Here is a 20535-nt window from a genome sequence, read left to right as displayed (position 1 = left end):
CTTGTGACCAGAAGGTCTTGCACTTATAATAAAAGAAAAATTGAAATTCAATGTTAATGAGAATGACCACTCGGAACAGGCCAGCTGCAGGCAGGGAAAACAACCAGCCACCCACCTGTGCCTCCGCCTCTCCCTCCCTTCCCCCCTCTAACTGAGCAGGGCAGTTCACGCTCTGTACTCTCTCCCAGAACTGCCCCAGCCACCTGTGTGACGTGGATGGCCACTTGGAACACTCAGTTCTTCCAATGACCAAAGGCAGAGCAATGAGGACCCGAGAGGAAGCTGAAATCGTTACCCAAAAACCTAAACACTCTTTATTCCATCAATGCTTTTCTTGAAAAACACAAGGCTTAGGGACATGGGATGAGGTGCCATCCTCAGCACATACATGGGAAGTTAAAGGAGAGTTTCAAAGATGCACTCCAGTATTAGGTGGATTCATTTAACTTATATTTATCAGACACCTGCCATGGGCAAAGCATTCTGTTGTACTTGTTGAGGGATAAGATGGATATTTTATCACTTTTTGATTCAAACTTCCCTGTCTGACCTGAGGATACCTCCAGGATGAAGAAGAAAGCCCTGCCTTTATGGTGCTGATCTTCTTGTTTTGGAATTGCTCATGTAGACCCCCTTGCTTTCTACTTCCCTTCCTGCCCCATTTCGTTAACCTGGGAAATCATTCCCAGAGACCCCACCCCCTTCCAAAGGACCTGGGCACAGGGGGATCATCCGAGGCCCTCTATACTACATTTCTGCTGAACTCATGGGATTCCTGAAACCCCTCTGAAAATAAGGAGTCAAAAATGAAGCAGGTGTAAACCTCAGGACAAGCCCCCCACGAAGCTTCCCTGGAAGAGGCAGTCACGCAGCAAATGAGCACCACCAGCCCCACTGCACCTCCCACCTCCTCGCCTACTCTGAACGCACCGTTGCACAGGGCTTACACAGAGTGCAAACCCACACCTGATACTAAATAAGAGAAAAGGGAAGAAACGAATCAAAGGGAAGACCAACAGAGAAGGAGACAGAAAGAGAGATTGAGACCAATAGCAAGGGAAGGGGGTGAGGGTCAAAAGACAGGCAGAGAGCTGGAGGCCTATGTGGGGATGGGGGGAGGGGAAGCAGGAGAAACTGATGGATTGGGGACCAACAGGTAGGAGAAGAATGGAGTGAGGGGCCAAGAAGGAGAGGAGAGGGGGGTGGAGGTGAGTTAGAGAAGTGGAAAGAAGAAGGGATGGGGAGGGAGATGTCCCAAGGAAGCGAGGGGAGAAGAGAAGCCAAGAGAGAATGAACGACATAAAAAAAGGACACCCGGAAAGCCTTCGGACACTGTCGGCCATTCCTTCTGCCTCCCAGTGTGCCCCGCCTCTGCAGGGACCGTCGGCAGGCAGGCTCCTCACCCCAACACTTTGTGTGCACACAGCCCTTGCCAAGGCAGCTGCTTCCCAGCCACTAGCACCCCACTCCCCAATCACGCCTCTCTTCCAGAATCTTCACACGAGATGCAGATGTCAACTGGAGCTTTCAGGCCCTCCCCGGATGCAATGACAGAATTTTAGGAGCAGTCTTCACGTCAATTCTTACCAGTCTGAGTGATGTTTCCTGCAGGAACACAGGGGCTTCTGGGCACAAAGGTAATAAGGTGGCTCTGATTAGCCTTGCCTGGAAGGGAAGCGTCGAGGGGAAGGTTAGCACCCCGCAAGGGTGCTGAGGATGGTGGATGGGTGTGGTCTGGCAAGCCCCAGGGCTGACTGGTCTGATCAGATGGTCTAAGCCCTAGAGCAGGTGAAGGTCTGTCAATAAGAAAAACTCTTCGAGTTGATAATGATGATGTGATTGTCCCCCAACCTTCTTCCCAGGAGAAGCCTGCCTGCATCTTGAGCCATTTGGGTGATAAAGGCAGAGATTCACTTATCACCTAACTGAATCCTCCCCATCGTTCAAGGCTCAACTCAAAACTCATCTCTTTCAAGTAACTGCTTGGCACAAGTTTCATGGAACGTTTTTTTCTATGAATTTAGTGCAACCCACACAGTTGATAGCTCCCGATTTAATAACGATCATGGTCATATTTTTCTAAAAGCATTTTGCATGTTAGAATCACCTACCCAGCTGGACTGAATGCTTTCCAGGGCAGCAGTGCTTCATGGAAAGAGCCTGTGGGCTCTGAATTCAAACAGACCTGGACCCTCTGTCCTTATCAAGGTGAGGAGTACCTAACATCCTGAGGCTTGGTCTCCTCATCTGGAGGAAGGGAAAACAACAGGAGTTCCATGGGGCAAGGTCACTATTCTGTCAGGTAGCTCCTGCCCTGGATAGTGTCCTCCCACCCAGACTCCTGGGGGTCAGCGGCAGCTCAAAGCCAGCAGAGCAGAGTCAGGGAGAGGCTCACAGCCCCCAGTCCTGCAGTAGATTCCCTGACCTCATTTGTTGCCATGGGTAAGATTACTGGCAAACACACAGTGACGACATCCAGTCTGTCATCTCAGAAACTGAAGCTGCCTCCATCTCATTCATGCCCTAATTTTCTCTTCCTTGTCATCTCCTTTCCCTTCATCAATGGGCTGACACGAGAGGAGACACCAATTCTCTAAGACTCCCTGTAGAAAACTACCATTTTCATGTCCCCAGTTTGGAAACCTTCTCATACACTGGAATTGAAATAAACTTACATCAGCACAACTCCCAAGCGAACGGTTTCATTATCAAAATTCTCACCAGCCCTATTTATTTAATTTTAAATAACAGGAGTATCTTTTTTGCACATACACATATTTTTAAAAGAGTGCCTTTTTACTCCTTGTAAGATCATAACAATAAGTATTCTTCTATAGGACAGCTGAATAGTTGCTTAGTCTTTGATTACACAGATACATCATAATTTGCCTAACCAAAATACACTGTCAAATATTTATTCTTGCGATATATAGTTTTTTTATTGTTTTTTTTTTTTTTTACTATTTTAAATGACTATCCTTACACACACATCTTCATGCACATCCATAATTATTTCCATAGCATAAAATCTGAGAGTGGCATTGATTGGCCAAAGGCATTTTTATGGTACTTATTGTTTTACATAAGTCTAGGAAGGTTTTATCATTTTACATGACCACCAGTGGGCGTGAGTGTTTCCAATTCCCTCTGACCTTAGGAAATGGGTCTTCACACCCTCTTTTGATAGTGGTGGTGGTTAGTGGTAGTGATTTTACCTTACTTTTAATTTTTGAAGAAATTTTCTGGTGCTCACTGTTAGCGTCTCATACATACCAAAGGAACCGAGGACTAAGCCCTTACTCAACCAGAGAGAGGACATGAGAACATGCCTGTTGGGCCATCTGTGTATATCTCCTAAAAACAGGGTCCTCAGCCAGAGTTCAGTTCAACTCTGAATACAGCTGCAAACACAAATCTTCAATCACTGCAAACCAGGATCTAGCCCACTGTCTGGCCATGAGACCTGCCTTGCTGAGTGAATGAAGAGATATTTGCTTATTATATTTATAGCTTCCCCAAATATAAGGAAAATAACTAGAAATAGGGCAGTTTCTGGAACTAGTAATGTTTATTACCAAAAAAAAGAAAAAAAAGAAAAAAAAAAAAGAAAAAGAGAAAGAAAAAAACAATCATCTGCCGTGCCTTTTTTTCTAATGATTTGGTTTTTCCAAACCTGAGTTTTCCCTCACCAAATAAACAAAGGAAAGATATTTTACATTAACCGCACGAGGAAAAGAAAGAGCTTCCTGCATTATGCTAACATCTACTACAGAACACAAATCTACTGTAAGATGCATCAAACAAGGACAAAATCTCTGGAGAACAGATCCAGACAGCATGTTGGTGCCATGTAGCTTAGAGCCTGTGCCAGCATTTCCATTATAAAAATCCTATCATCCAAAGCCATAGCAAACTGAATAAGTAACTAATAATTAAGGTGTCCTTCTCTTATTCTAGGAAAATAATTTCAAAGTTAAATTGTACACATAGACATGAGGGAGCTATGCCATCGGTGATGTTAATCAGTTTGGAATTCACAAAGGACTCTCTACATCCCCAACCCATTCTTCTGACCTTATCTGAATTTCAGTACTTTTCATTGTGTATTATTGTTGTTACTATTGTTGTTTTAGGGAAAAAACTCTCTCCTAAGAGTCTTAGAATCATACACATCAGCATTAAAAAGATGCTGAAAATCATCTAGTTCGTACCCTCTAATTTTAAAAATAAAGACACTGTACCGCAGAGATGTTATAAATGACACAACCCAAGACTATGTAAATAATGACTTAATTCCATCTCCTCTGACATCCTATTATAGCTTTGTTTTTGTATTATTTATATATAACTGTCTTTTATTAGAAGAATATGAAAGCATGAACTATACTGGGCATTTGTCCTTAGGAAGCAGACCCTTATAGTGTCAATTTATGTTGGGTGAAATTTTATAGAAACACAAAGCTAGCTTTCTCATAAATGTAGATGTCATTTAGATATTAGGAGACAATACAACTGAATCTTGGAGCTGAATGGATTTTAAGTATTTTCCAGTTCAACTACTTTCACATATGCGGCAACTGAAGACCACAGAGGTTGTGACGTATAAGGCCACCTAATTAGAGGAGCAGGGCCAGTATTTTGTAACTCCTGGTTCAAGGGTCTTTCTACCTAATCAAGCTGGATTTTCTATATTATAGTCAGGTGCAACATCTGATATTTTTAACTTATAAAAATCTTGGATGTTATAAAATATCAATTCATGACCCACTCAACGTCTAAGGCTGTGCATGATGGCCCTATTTTTGCAGTCACCTTCCATAGTTTAAGGGTAACCTTTTCTCTCAAAGTCCAGGAGGTCCACTGATTTGAAAAGGCAAGACAAAAATACAACAGCCCTGGCCCCTTACGGTAGAAGATGAATTAAGTACTGAACAGCCAAATAATGCTGAGGACACAGGCATCCCTGTCACTAATGATCAGGGGAAACTTGCTCTTATTTGCTCCTTCCTTCTGCCTCTGGCCGCTTGTCAGAATCTTTCTGGCCAGACTGCACTGACTGAGGGCTGTTGCCCCCAGCTCATCCATCTGAGGGTAAACATCCTTAAGCCAAGGCCTCCTGGAGTCCCATCCCTTGGTGATACAGCGTCAGCATCCTTCCCTGCTACAATCTGTGAGACTTCAATTAAGTCACATCCCTCTTTGAGCCTCAATTTGCTCATGGATAAAATGGCAGCATTTGCTCCAGCCCTACAATCATATGGTCTATGATTTAAGGGATAGTTATTTTCATAAAGGGGAAGGAGGGGGCGAACTCAAGTGGCCTCTTGATACACAGCATTTGAGTCCTTATCCTTCTTTCCCTGTCTCTCGCCAGTCAAGCCAGGCAGCCTATGTGGGTGGAGTCACATATTCGAGTGGGTGGGAGAACATTTGAGTGGAAAGCAATGCATGATCCCCAAAAACAACTGGAAGGGCCAGGGAGCGATGGGCAAAAGACAGAAAAAGCAGAGATTCTCAGGAACAAAGAAGGAATGACTCCCAGCCTCATATGAGATAAAACACTCTTAAGGCACAGGCTCAATCCTAGATTTTATGCTGCCAGGCCAAACGTTAGGAAGTCGCATACATGCTGGATGAAATGCTATAAGTACTTTGCTGCTTCATTACACTGATTTGGGGCAGCTCTGTAACAAAGGTTTGCTGCAGCCCACCCAAAGGACGGAGCACACGGTGAACTATAAAAATCCCTCTGCGTGTCCCCCTGGAAGATTTGTCCAAATGATGGCCTCAGCCTGCACAGCATTGAGGCATATACATCACTCTGAAACTACCGCCTGGAGCTGAATTCATAAACCTTACTTCCGAGCTGTTACCAAGCTCAGCCAGCCATTGTCTACCTCCCCATTATTCAGAGCCCTCTATGGGGCACCCTTCACATTTGTGGTCACATCAATCTGTACATTTATTATGACACTTTTCTGGCAGGGGACAGGAGAGGTTTTGAAGAAAGAGCAGCAAAAGGACCACGTGGTCTAGTGGCAGCACTGCCCATCCCAAACCCATATGATGGGAAAACAGAAGAACACGGAACTTAAGCTTATGTTACCTATGCTCATATGAAATAAAATAGATGTGGTAGTGTCACCATAGCTCTAGTCAGGGTCCCTAGATCTTGCACTACTGTTATCAAGATGACAACCTTGGGGCTTCCCTGGTGGCACAGTGGTTAAGAATCTGCCTGCCAATGCAGGGGACATATGGGTTCGAGCCCTGGTCCGGGAAGATCCCACATGCCACGGAGCAACTAAGCCCATGCACCCCAACTACTGAGCCTGTGCTCTAGAGCCCGCGAGCCACAACTACTGAAGCCCGTGTGCCTAGAGCCCGTGTTCCACCACAAGAGAAGCCACCACAATGAGAAGGCTGCGCACCGCAGCGAAGAGTAGCCCCCGCTCGCTGCAACTAGAGAAAGCCCGCGCACAGCAACGAAGACCCAACGCAGCCAAAAATAAATAAATTAAATAAATAAATTAAAAAAAAAAAAGATGACAACCTTGATTTTACATTTTTATTTATTTATTTATTTTTGGCCGCGGGATCTTAGTTCCCTGACCAGGGATTGAACCTGGGCCCCAGCAGTGAAAGCGCCAAGTCCTAATCACTGGACTGCCAGGGAATTCCCAAGATGACAACTTTAAGAATGCAAAACTGCCAATAAAATGTGAGACCCCATAAGAACAAAAGTCCATGTTCCAGCAGTGGTCACCTACAGAAATTCTACTTTTTGTCTGGAAAATCTCTAGAATGCAATAACCTCCCTCCTAGGCTCACTGGGGGCTTGCAGAGAGCTCTGGAAAGCCTCAGAGTTGGCAATAACCTTAGCAAAAAGGGGGAGACTCAATATGGAATCCAAAACACTGCTACATGCAGAGTTCATACATATGACACAAATCTGGAGCATTTCAGAAGGTACAATGAAGAACTAGATCACCAGTGAGGATAAGACATGAGTTCCCACGTGTGCTTCTTCTAAATAGGTCACACTGAATGACTCCTTATAGGGACAAAATGTCAATGATTTCTCCTCAGTCTCAAAACTGGACTATATTTTTAGTGTTCTCTTTTTTCGTGAGCAACTCTATGGGTTAAAACACTGGTAAAATCTGTAGCCACCACCACAATCAAGATATAAAACAGTTTCATCACCCCCAAAATTCCCTTGTGCCCCTTTATAGTCAACCTCTAATCCTAGCCCCTAATAAACACTGATTTTTTTTTATAAAACCAGACTGTATTATAATATAAATTTCAACACTGTTTTAGACTTCCCCTTAAATATTTACCATATTTCATTGATTCTAAGACATAACCTCCCCACACACACCCCTAGATTAGAATATTCTGAAATTATTATGTGTCTTACAATCAATGGCATTTTACCATTATAATTGAGAATAATTTTTCTTTTTAGAGGTATATAAAATAATGATGTGTCATAATCTATGGTGCCTTTAAAAAAATCAGTGAAGTATAATATTAAGTTTTTTCATTTCATAACATTCATTGGATACTTCCTATGTGCTAATCATCCTATTAGGGGCTAAAAATACAACAATGAACAAACGTGGACCATAAGGAACTATCACTCGAGAGGAGATAGAAAAACAATTATAATATAATGTGATAAGGTCTGTAACAGAGGGCTATCCACTCAGTGGGACTGAATAAAATTATCTCTTCATTGGCCAACCTTCTTCTTTCAGACAAAGCTCCCCCCCAGTTCATCCTGTTCCTCGTTCACAGGAAATGAGGAGGGAGGAAGTACCATTCAGCCCCACTCTGCTCATTCCTAGAATGAGTTTTGGCCACACCATCTGACACATCTCCTAGGAACAATCCAGTGATTTCTTCCACAATTCGCTGCTGTGGTAGAGAAGGCTCATCTTAGTGTGCAACAGCTGCAAGGCTTTTATGACCATGTCAAAAGACCAAAAATAACCACTCAATCTGTGGGAAGCGGATGCCCCAAAGCTTTCACAGACATGCTTCAAGGTCCCCAAATTCTTCCCTGGACAAATTTTAAAGCAGAAGGAAGAGAGGAAAAGTTAGTGTCCTTACCTGGTTCTTGAAAGTGTTCTTCATTTGATAGAGTTCTAGACAAGATAAGTATTAATGCTTCTTTAAATTGGTCAAAATGCACCTAAAAATAAACAATTCAAAAGAAATTCAAAATAGTTTCCAGAGCCTTAAGGAAGCAAACCCATCTACAAGGTTCCAGAACCATTTGTTAGCATCTGACAGCCTTGAAGTGAGCCATATAACCTGTTTTTGTTCCCTTTTTTCTTCATTTCTTTAAAGCACTAAAGGGAAAATGGGCTGATCATTTTACACGCCAGCGTCACCAACACTAATATCAATATTTAGTCAACCCTGAGGGGGAAAACTACACAGCAAAACCCTCTTTATAAACTCAGAAAAAGATAGGTTTTGAATTCTTAGCTCCTTTAATTTTTCTAAACAAGACCAGAAGAGAAAGATGTTAGGTTAGGTACTAGAAAAAACTTTCCAAGTAAATGATCCTCTGTAACAATGTCCCAAAGATGCTTTCATCTCTTAAGATATTCTAGAAGAGAGTAAACTACCTTTCGAAGATGACTTGAAATACAGTCTTGCCTGAGGCAGGAATATGTTATATATTTATCTCCCAAGGCCCCTGTAATTCTATAAACAAATAGAAATCAATAGCAAACACAAAGAATAAAAGAACCTTGGGAAGCATTCTGCCGACTTCTTAAACATACAATTACCTTGACTGAAGTAGGAAAGAACCTGAGTTTCACTTAAGTGAATACTCAGAATTGGGATATTACTTTGGTTAAAGGGATAAAATAGTTTTCTTTATGGTCAAGTACATTCTTCTATAACTTAAATTTACATGATCTCACCATGCGACAGAAGGGAGAGATGGTATTTCTTCTCATCATAATTATAGTTTAATAACGTGGTGCCTATTTATACAGAACCCTGTATGTAACTACAAAGTTGATAAATTTATAACTTGTGCTGCTATGGGTCTCTTTAGACATCATTACAAAACGTTGCCTGGGAGATTAAATATAGTGACAGATTAAAAACCACTTCTGAATTAAACGTGGAAAAGCAGCAAACCTTGTTAGTTATCTAAACAACGAAGGAAACCAATCATATGTCTTATTCATGCAAATCAGTGCAAAGGAGAGGAATCCACTGAGATTCATATGTCATAAAATAGCATATGCTTGCAATTTACCACTCTCTCCCAAAGAATATGTGATTTCTCTACCACATTCATTTTGATTACTTGAAACTGCTTTCTAAAATCGTATTCCTTTAGATCACACAGACTAAAAATCAGCATATTTATGGAGCCAGAGCGGAAGTCTGTTCAGGAAGGGAGGGCATCTGCTAAAGAGCCAGGGTGGTACAGTCAATGAAGGACTAGAAGATTACAGAATTATAAACTGTGCTAATTAGGTTTCATAGCTGATGAATCACAGAAAAGCCTGGGCTAGGAAGGAGAACTAGGTTCTGCCAGAGTCAGAGGTGGGCTTCAGGCACCGTGGCATCCAGCTTCAGTTACCGGGGGCAAGGCCATCTTCCCAACCAGCCAGCCCACAAACAGCACATACCCAAGCCTCTCCCACTCAGGGGCATCTCCCACCCTGGCATCTACTATTTCCTACCGGAATCATGCTTTCCTCTTAGGGTGGGCAGGAGAAGGGTGAGGAGTGAAAGCTCTAAGCTGGGGCAGCTGGGTCTAGGTCCTGACTCTGGCTCAGCCACTGTGAATTGGCTCAATTACCAAACCTCTCCAAGTCTTAGTTTGTTCCACTTGAAAAATGGGATGGCTAACAACTCATCTTTATGATTCATTCAACAGATATTTATTGGGCCACTGCTATGGGCCAGGCCCTATCCTAGGCCCCGGTGATAGAGCCGCCATGGAGCGTATAGTCTCAGGAACTGTCACAGGGAATAGGGCAGGTACTGCTAAGGGCACTGCATGTATTTTATGTTATTTATACTACCGCCTCCCTCATAGTGGCTTTAGGGAGATAAAATGAGAGTTATGTAAAGTGTCTAGAACTTCCTGGGACTTCCTACGTAGTCAGCAAGTGGTAGTTAACACTACTAATAGGACTAGTAATGGGGGTGACTGTTCTCACCACTTTCACAGAGAAACGGGGCCATATCTCAAGCAAAGCAACTGGCCATGAGAGTGACCCAACCAGCCAAGTGGTAGGGCGGGGGTGACAGCAGGAGGCCCAGGAGCCTGCCTCCCCCCCCGAACCTGGGCAGCTGGCCAGCATCAGAGAAATGGATCCGGTCTGCTGTGTTTAGGGACCCCAACTCCGAGATTCTCCTCTCCCTTAGGGTATCAGTGGACATGACCCGAATGAAACCAGAGTCCCTCACTGCCACAGTTAATGAGTTGAACAGAAGGAGGGCTCCTGTTTCAAAAGGGATGTGGTTGCCTTGAGACTTTCACATCCTTTATATCTGACTCTGTGGGTCTCTGCTGGGTCTCCTCAACGTGTCAGTTTTGATAGAGGTCATTGGAAAGAGCCCTTCGGAATTTAGTCCTAACATAGCTCAACTCGCTGAGGATTAGCCGTGCAGGTCACTCAGGGGTTTCTGTATCTCAAGTTTACTTCCCGTACCCTCCAAACATGACAAAGACGTCTATAACCTGGAAGTTAATTCTAACCCACTTCTAAGACTTTATTATACCAGATTCAAGGGACACTTAGGCCTCATACAAACACACCCACTTCTGAGACAGTATGTACCTCACTGACATAGAGGTTGCTTCTCTCTCAGCCTCAGTCATCTAGAGCATGGCAGACAATCGGGAAGCGAACAAGTGGTGTCCAAAGCTGAGGAAGGTGTCATAAAGCCCACTCGCTCTTCTTGTAGAATATGCCCTGGAACTGACTCAGAAGCTATTTCTTCTCACTCTACATGATTTATTATCAGCTTCATTTTCCTGCTTCCCAACCCCCCTACAGATTAGAAACAGCAACTAAAAGACAGGGACACTTCAAGGTAAGTACAAGAAGTAGCTACTGACATACTGGGATTGAGAGAAGACATTAACTATCCCCCCTCGAACAAAAGTAAAGTATAATTTTTTACACTTAAAAAAAGTTTAAATTTTTAAAAACACATACGCACTCAAAACCTAATAGGCTGGGGTTATTTAGTATTGAGGCAAGGATCTACGTGCTGCTAAATAAATCCTGAGGGTATTGTTCTTATAATACAGAAGAATAACTGATAGACCAAGAAGATTTTAAATGATCAAGAATAACCTCATGATGTTTATTATACTATTTGTTAGGGTAAAACTTTAATAAAATTTTCTCAATCCCCAATGGTTAACCCCTTTTTTATTTTTTTAAAGTTTGCCACTAAATGGGGTAAGAGATCCAGTTATTAGAAAATTATATTAATGCGAGTTCTGGGAGCATTATTGTAGGCTCATTCTTTCCTGGACATTTGGCCAGTTGAATCTCACAACATCCATGAGAGACGGTCAAGGCAGGCATCCCTCCTTTGAACTGAGGGGAGAGAGGCTCAGAGAAGGCATGTGCCTTGCCCAAGGCCGCCTGTCTTGAAGTGATAGAGTTACCGGGAGAACTGAGGCCTTCCGAATGGACTCATCGAAGTCCAGCCACCCTGCCTGCCCCAGGCCCTCTTCACTCCTGGTCTGACCTCTCAGGGAAATCCCTCTGCTGCTCCAGGTCAAATCCTCAACTTTACACAATGTCACCAGGTACAAAGTAGGACACTGGGGCCTCAGAGGACACAAGAGCAAGAGAATATATAACCTCTGCCCTCAAGGGGTTTATCCAGATTCTAGAGTGTGGGAGGGTGGAATGGGGAAGAAGAGAAGAAAGCTGATCAGGAACTATAATACAAGGCAGAACCTGGCAAATGCTTTGAGAGAGACAAAAAAGGCTGGTAGGGGTCTCTGATAAATGAGCATGTCCTAGTAGGCCAGCAGGGAGGAAAAGAGGGACAGTTTTGTGACATTCGACTTCTCCAAGATATTCACAGGCAGAGCTTAAAGGTTTCCAAAATGGACTTAGGATGTATTAAATCAGCCACATTTTAGAAGGAAAAAAATCTACAAAAAACTAAACATGATTACTAACTCAGGGGTTCTTCATAATCCAGCAATGTTTATCTGGGTGACACCCTTCTTCCCCCACAAAAAGAATCTAAAAATCCAAAACAAAAAACCTGGCAAGCTGATCAAAAAACAATTGGAGCAGCTTCAAGTCTTAAACTGACCTTTATTTTCCTTCTTGTGAGGGCAGAGACCCCGGACCCTCTGCTTTAAATAGCAGTAAATTCCACATTTCAAGAGAGTTCTCTAATAGAGGCAGGTGACCACTATTTTCCATCAATGCTCATGAATACAGATGGGGCAGAAAAGCCCCTCAGGGCACAACCCAGAACCAAAACGTGAATAAACGCCCTCTATTGTGAAGAAATGCACATCAGTGAGCTCACTCAGTTCAGTCCCTGTAGTTTTTAAGTACCATTTTTTCTCCTCCAAGGGAGCGTCACTATTGTATTCTGTTAAAATTTAGAAATCTTCAGAAGTATACAGTGCGATTAAATCTCACATGGTAACCAGCTTTCGAGAGCCATGCATACCTTGGTTGGTACCCCCTCATTTGAATAATAAATGCCACCATTCATTTTACAAGCATTCCTACACCTTGTATGCCTCAAAGGGCAGTTTGCAGCAATGGGAAAATTACATGACTGACTAAAAACACACATGACATTTAAACTAAATTAACAGGAAGACTAGTTAAGTCTGATATTTTTTGTCATGTGTCACCACCACTTAATAGAAATTTACCTAATCGCTTTTCCTCTCCAAATTTCATAGGAATTTCATAGCTTTTTGAGAAACATAATTTGCCTTTCTGAAAAACTAATTTAAGCTCAGCGTAAGAAACAAATTCTATTTCAAACCACACACAAAAAACCCTGTAACAGGAAGTAGAATGAGGAACTTAACGTTGCATAAAATCATCTCGTGCAATCATGGAGATCAGATGCATACGGTTTCCCCATGTGTGCAGGCAGCACTTCAAACAGACCTGAGATGAGAGGGCTCAAGCCAGCGTTCAACAAAGTGAGCTTATTAGACCAGACAAAGGCCCACGTAACTCTCATCACACTTAGGAGGTTTGCAGCTATTAATACACAGGGAAATCAAAGAAAGGACATTCAAAACATTAAGTGTTAGCTAAAATGGGTATAGAAATATGGACTCACCAGAAGGTCAATGTAGAGGAAAATAACATTGACAGCATTATGCAAAGAGAAATGACACAGAAGAACAAAGAGACATGGTTTCATAATGAAAGATACAGTTACAAATGTTTTCTTCTAAATACAGCATTTGGGTTATTGCAGCTTAGTAGTCATTTACTGCAGACAATGTGGAGAGAGGCAAAGGCCATTTTAAGAGGTGGGTTTGTAAAACCTAAAGTGACTGTGTGAAGTTGTACTCCAAGATGGATCCAAGGAGCCCTGCCTACAGATAGAAACAGATGCAAACCACCGCCACACAAGAGACTTGCTAGCAAATCTGTTCCCTACTCTAATGAGCTTTCTCAGAAAATCATTCCTGGGGAGTCACCATTTATCAAAAAAACCACTCTCAGTGTGTAAGAGATGGAGGGGGGCAGTGTACAGGGAGACACAGGACACAGTAGTTAACTGTGTTCCTGGCTCCTAGATGGGCCTTTGATACACACGCTCTAAGTCAACCTCATCCCAATCTTATAGGGAGGGTATTATTTTTCCCATTATAGAGATGAAGAAACTGAGGCTCAGAGTATTTAAGATAATGTACATACATGGCTAAAAAGTGACGGGAGTCAGTACTTGCATCCAGGTCTGATTCAAAGACTGCTCCAATTGCATATGGCATCCATGTGGTGGGGGAGGGAGTTTGAGGATGGGGGTGGGTTGCAGGGGATGGAGAATGAGATTCATATTTTCATATGTGGAGTCTTAGGAGGCTGTGGAGACATGCATTCAAACTCAGGGACTGGGAAATCTGGGTTCCCATCCTGATGCTGCTTCAAAGGAGTTGCCTGACCCCAGACAAGACACCAGACTTTTTGCAAGTTCTGGGTTCTAGGCTTCTCTGTCATACAGATGAACACTGAAGTCTAAAATCTGTGCTGGACACTGAAGCACTTTAAATCCCCTCCATCCAAACAAGAAGCTACTCATAAAAGTATAAATGGAATACTGCAGAAATCTAATGAGCATTCCTGATCATACTTTCTCTGGTGAGAGTGACAGTCATTACTGAAATAAAGTAGGTAGAGAAGAACAGCCATTTAGCACTTGCTCATACCTCTTGTTGAGAGTAGAAGGCCTTCCCAACAGGCTGCTGGAAGGCCAGCCCTCCCCTTTGCCCTTGCTTTATGTCAAACTAAATACCTTGTGAGGTTCACAGTATACAACACCAAAGTCAATTTTGCAGTGAGGTTGACAAGAAAGTGTTAATAAAGAAAAGAAGCAAGTCTTGCAGCCTCTTAATCAGAAGGTCTTTTTGTCTATAAATGTGAACTATAGACCCTTAGGAGTTCAAATCAAGCCCACAGACTCACAAGACCAAAATGGAATTAGAAAATATTCCTCACTGTTTCAGGTTAAACAGTAAGAGAGATGGCAAAGATTCAGACATTTAAGAGATGTAATGAGAAATGTTCCCACCTTTCCCTCCAACTCATTCAAAAAGCCCAGATCAATAATATGAAACAAGAGCATGAACACGGGGTGGTTATAAATAGGCACTGTTTGATGATCAAGGGTAATTTTGCACATAGAGAACAAGTACAAATAATCACCACCAGAAAGTACTGCTGTACTTCTGATTCACTTTTCAAACAGTTAAAATGTATGTAAGTGAAAGAAATCTTAAAAAGCTGAATGAAGTGGAAACAAACCAGCAAATCGCCATATACAATTAATCATGATGTTTATAAAAGAACACAAGCACTTGAAAATGAAAACTGCAAAAGCTGAGTGGAATTATATATTTGTACAGTTATCAAATTTTAATACAAAAAATTCCGAAGTGCCTTTGATGACCAAAGTCCACACACCTACGGGACTCTTTGGAAGCCAATGGTAAGTTCTGCTACCTCGCGGCTTGTTCTGATTCTAAAGAGTGTCAAGAACATGAGATATGTCAGCATCTAGATTCATATTAAAGAGTAGAGCAGGGAAGCTCAGGGGATGGGGGGGCCAGCTTTGTCTCAAAGTTAGTATATTCAATAAGGAAAGGTTTCTAAAGCTGGACCTAGCTAAAGGCTTCAACAAAACCAAGGTAAATTATCATCTTTAGGTTCTGATTTCTAATACAGGAAATAGAGAGGCATGTGGAAACACTTCCTTTAAAAGGCACAATAAACAGGAAGCACCTACAATTGGAATCAATTGCTTGGATGGAAACTTGGTTCAATAAGTGAGCTAACATGGTTCCCTTTCTTAAATGTTTGTAGTATTTACTCCCAGTACTATTCACCTGCCAGGAATGTTACCTGACCAGACTATAAGTTCCTCAGTGTTTCAAGGAATCCCTTGTCTTGGGGGTCTGACCCACCTGACAGGTGCTTAACTGATGACAAAGATATGAATGGAATTCTTTTGATAACCTAGTAGGAAACACCTACCAGCAATGTCCTCTTTCCTTTAAATCAGTGATGCACAATCTCTGGGCATTTCAAACATTTATAGGGTAACCACCATGCTCAGGGGAATATGGTTTCAAGTTATGAAGCAAGATCAGACAGATTAATTTGAGGGTAAATGGCCCATTAGTAAAATGCATGAAAATGGCAAGTCGATTTAAGTTACTTTCCTTGACAACCATCATAAGAAACATTAGGCTTTAAAAAAAAAAAAAAAAAAAAAAAAAGGACAAGAAGTTATGAAAGATGGATCTTAAGATAAAGAATAAACAGATAATATTCATATTCTTAGTTGAGGGGGAAAATGCTTTTTACCTTATTTCTTTTTCAACAAAAAAGATTAATTCAGCTTAATACCAAAGGAGGTAAAACTTAGATGTTTTCTTTTATTTAAAAATTATACTTGTTATGATATAAAAGACAAAATTTAAAACCACAAGCATCCAGGAGGTTGACGGGTACTAATGTGTTCCAAAAGCCAATTTAATGGAAAACTTTAGTTGACAATAAACATAAGTTGCACTCATACCATAAGACCATTAGAATGCTGACATACCGGACATACACAATACATATTTTTTGAATTAACGAATAGATGAATATATTTAGGTTTGTCATGCTGTTATTTCTTTCTCCTTTTTTATTAAACCAAACTGCTAACTCTTACATATTTTTCTATAAATACCATCTAAAGAGAAGAAAGACGGCTGGTATTAGAAACAGCTTACAATTTTATAATTTTACAACTCAGGATTCCTATTCAATACATCAAGATGGTAGAATTTAGAATTCTCCAGTGAAGTCTAAGGAATTTTTTTTTCCTTATAATTTAAAATTGTAGACCATATAGAGTATCTTAACAGCATATGGCCCAGTTTATGTGATCATCTGAGGAGAATAACTCCGTTTCATAGAAAATGCAAATCTAACAGTAGTGCATTAATTCATGCCAACCCTGCTCTCAAGACAACCACCAGGGACCTTCCCCATGAAATCAATATGCATACATCTATTTAACTTTTATCACTGGCTCACTAAGTAAATATCAGGCTATAGACCACTTAGGTATTCATTATTTGCAGGCGAAGAGCAAACGTAAAGGCGGGCTGGTAGTGTCAAGTCATTAACGAATCCATCGATACCTGGTCCCCTGTTTTAGTCTGCCAAACGAGGGCAAAGATGCGCAGCATCTGGAGAGCAAGCTGTCAATCTGCTGCCAGGGAGCAATCTGTTTACAGCAGAGGGTTCCATATTTACACTGGCTCTCAAGGAAACCTGAAGTTGTATTATGTCTTCTCCGGCTTTAATAGGTGTGAAAACAGATCCCCACTTTGATACTATTCCTCAGATAGCCAAAGGACTGAGATCCCCAAGGACGACAGCGAGAAACGCTACTCTGTTGGCTCCCCGAAGTCTCTGAGATTGAGGCAGAACTAGAAAACATTTGAGTGCCTTACATGATGAGGAGCAAGTAGTTTAATTCTCAAAGCTCCCATTTCTATTGCTTTTCAAAGCAAGATTTTTAGCATTTTTTTAGGGATCACATGTATTCACAAGCAGCTAATCCCCCCAAAGTTACCAAAAATGGTTCTCATTTTACAAAAACTCACACTTTCTTTAAGTGTGAGCCCTGTTAAATGCCACCTCCACGGTGCCAGGCCCCCAATGTATTAATGTATCATCCTCTGTACATTAACTTCAGGATGATCGCCACTCCCGTCCATCTCGCGTCACAGAGAGCCAATACACTGCACTGTATCTGAGGTCACCTGCCCAAAGCTTCAGCTAAGAGACAATGAACATGAAATGAAGAAAAGGAAGTTTCGTCACTGGAATAAAGTTGAGTTTCACAGCTGCTCCCTCAATTTATACCACGTGATAAAAACGAACGTCTACAAAGTGTCAGCAATGGCAGCAACAGAGCTCAAAAAGTACTGCCCATTTTTCCTTCTCATCATGCAAAAAACCAGCAGCAAGATTCAACTCAAAGCCACACAAATGATGCTCTCAATTTTAATTATGAGAACTGAAGACACTATCAAGTCAAGACATCCTTCCCACTAACAGCAAGAGGGAAAAAAGGACCCCTTCTCACCTCTTACTCATCTGTGACTTGATCTACGGGGAGAACATGACTATTTGTTTTCGTATGTAAAAGCTAGTATCAGCACACACGCACACCCCTGTTGGAAGCAAGTCCTGCTGGGTTTTCAGTGAAACTGCACTTACCCTCCTGTCTTATTTCCTGGGTGAAAGGTTTAATTAATACTTTACCCTAGGAACAATCCTCACGAGAAATAGCTTTATGGGGAGCAAAAGTCATAACAGCAAGCTGCTCTTCCTGGCAATGGCAGTTTTCTTACTGTCCTTTCCTTCACTTCCATGGAAATCTCAGCCCTCTCTCTTGATGAGTGTGGAGTCCATAAAATGATCCACAAAGAACAAGGAAAGCACTGGAAAACATCCTCTTGTTACCTTTTTCTCTTTTCATCTAAGAGGCTCAGTGTACACCTTCATTCCAGAGCACAAATTAAAGCACGCCCTCATCACCGGAGCAAACTGCGCCGCTAAGTCACACCCATTACTTTTTTTTTTTTTTTTTCCTTTTTCTTTTCTCTGTTTATCAGGTTAACAGCTAAGAGCACACACCTCCAGGATGTTAGAAACAAGTTGCAACACCTGCGGTTTGCCCCACCCCCAGCGCCCGGGCAGAAACCACACCCACTTCCCACCCCGCCCCCGCCAAGCCTCTTCCCAGGCCTTACCCTGCCCAGGAGGTTGTCCTGAAGCAGCGTCTCTTGCAGCACCGGGGCCACCTCTTCCAAGCTCAACATGTGGCAAAGGTCGGTGAGTTCCTCCTGTCCCAGGGACCCGGTGCCCGTCGTGTCAAAACTGTCGAACAGCTCCTTGAGTCGGGCCTCATGCTGGTCTTGCTCCGCCTCATCCATCCCATCGCCCACAGCGCTCACCTGTGCGGGACAGAGAGGAGGCTGGGTGGTGGCAGCGCTGGAGTCCTGCCGCCGCCCCTCCACTAGCCGTCCCCACGCTTGCCAGCCCCGTGGGAAGAACACTCTGTGTGTCCCGGTCCCCTCATGCTGGTCCATCGGGACCCTGTGAGGGGCAGCAGGGGAGGTAACACTGTACACCTCCCAGCGAGACCACGGGTCCCTCCAGAACCCGGTCCAGGCCAGGGGAGCTCCCACACGCACTCACACCGGGCGCACATCCACAGGGTCGGGTCCTGGTGGGGTAATGTTACCAGAACGAGGGAGTCCCGTGGGCAGAAAGGCGCCCTGCTCTCCTGCCCGGCGCTCAGGCAGGCAGCCAGACTGTCAAACTCAAGACTGAAAGCGGTCTTAAGAGACCTCTCAGGACTTAGAGAAGGTGAAAAGCCCCTTCTGACATCCAGTCCTTCCAAATGAAGTGATTGTTAACCACAACAGACTGCAGGGCCGGAGCTTCCACTCAACTCAGCGGGCTCCAGAGGACCTGCCAGATGTTGCAACTTGCCAAGACTGTTTCCTTTCTCTTCCTTCAGCCTACTGCCCCCCATTGTAGTCAGACTGGAGGGCTGCTGCAAAGAGGCACTGGATGAATACGTCTGATACAAAACCACTCCCTGTTTACACGAGACCAAACACTTCTTACACGAGTTCCTCAAAAAACAACTCAATTAACTTCACCGGTGCAATTACATGAGGTGTGACAGGAAGAGTATTCCCTGAATACTTCAGCCCCAGGGAGTTTTAGGTAATGCTTAGTTGCCTAGAGAAAGGGGAAAACACAACTCCAGCCTTTCAGACAATGAGGTTCGAAGGAGCCACAGACCACATGTGAATCACACAGAATCTCAGGACCCTCTACTACCGAGACAGTCTCCCCTCTGTACTCCTGGTTAATAGGTCTTCCATCTCTCTGATCCACTCTAACCCCAGACTTTCCATTTTTCCACATTTCATGGGATTTGTGAAAACACAGAGTCATCAATATCTCTCAGAATCTTTTTTGCTAAAAATATATATCATAAAATTCTAGGTCCCTCAATACTTGAAGAATGAAATCTGGTATTTTGCTTGCACAATAATTCACTTTCAATGTACTGGGTTTTCCAACGGAAGCCTGAAACCTTCGCATGTGAAGGTACCTTCACAATGATGCAATGGAAGCCAAACAGAACATATACCCTTGAGAGGGTGACCTCAGCCATCTCAAACAAGGCTCGCAGAACCAGCCCCTTGACTATAAAAGGCAGCACCTTTTTAAAAAAGTATTTATCTTGCCAATATAATTTTTTATTGTGATAAAAAACACATAACATGGAATCCAGCCTATTAACAACAGTTTAAGTATGCAGTACCATATTTGTTCACTACACACGCACTGCTGTACAGCAGATCTCTAGAACTTTTCCATCTTGCATGACTGAAACTCTATACCCACTGCCCAGCAACTCCCATTTCCCCTCCCCTAGTCCCTGGCAACCAACATTCTACTTTTAAAAGCACACCTTTAACTAAACCAAGTCCTGGGTCAGAAAACTCTTAGAGGTGATGTTATAGGGCAGATCATTACAACACGGGAACCACACACATTAAGATGCTGAACGCGGCCAGACCTGAAAATAAGCGAGCCTTCTGTAACACATCAGTGCTGCTCTAGGCTAGGTTGCTTTCTTTTCAGAGACAACTGTTCAAAACATGACAAGCTAAAACAGAGCCAATGACTATCCCAAGGGTTTCAGCAGAACGAGATGAAGGCA

The 20535-nt window shown here is 42.8% G+C and overlaps 1 protein-coding gene across 17 annotated transcripts in view; it reads right to left on the bottom strand.

Annotated features, from left to right (window-relative positions):
* NIN (ninein) overlaps window positions 1–20535 on the bottom strand; it is a 106453-nt gene that overhangs the window by 78467 nt on the left and 7451 nt on the right. For all 17 annotated transcript variants that reach the window (XR_014242495.1, XM_082384791.1, XM_082384784.1 and 14 more), the window contains exons 3-4: window positions 18542–18745; window positions 8119–8200 (exon numbers count right to left, since the gene is read on the bottom strand). Coding sequence is in view for 16 of the 17 variants with exons in the window: in XM_082384791.1 (XP_082240917.1) it covers window positions 8119–8200; window positions 18542–18724 (265 nt within the window). In the remaining variant the exon portion in view is untranslated. The remainder of the gene's footprint in view (window positions 1–8118; window positions 8201–18541; window positions 18746–20535) is intronic.

The sequence above is a fragment of the Balaenoptera borealis genome, assembly GCF_965194805.1.
Source record: "Balaenoptera borealis genome assembly, chromosome: 3".
Classification (NCBI taxonomy): Eukaryota; Metazoa; Chordata; class Mammalia; order Artiodactyla; family Balaenopteridae; genus Balaenoptera; species Balaenoptera borealis.
This window is presented reverse-complemented; position numbering and strand designations above follow the sequence as displayed.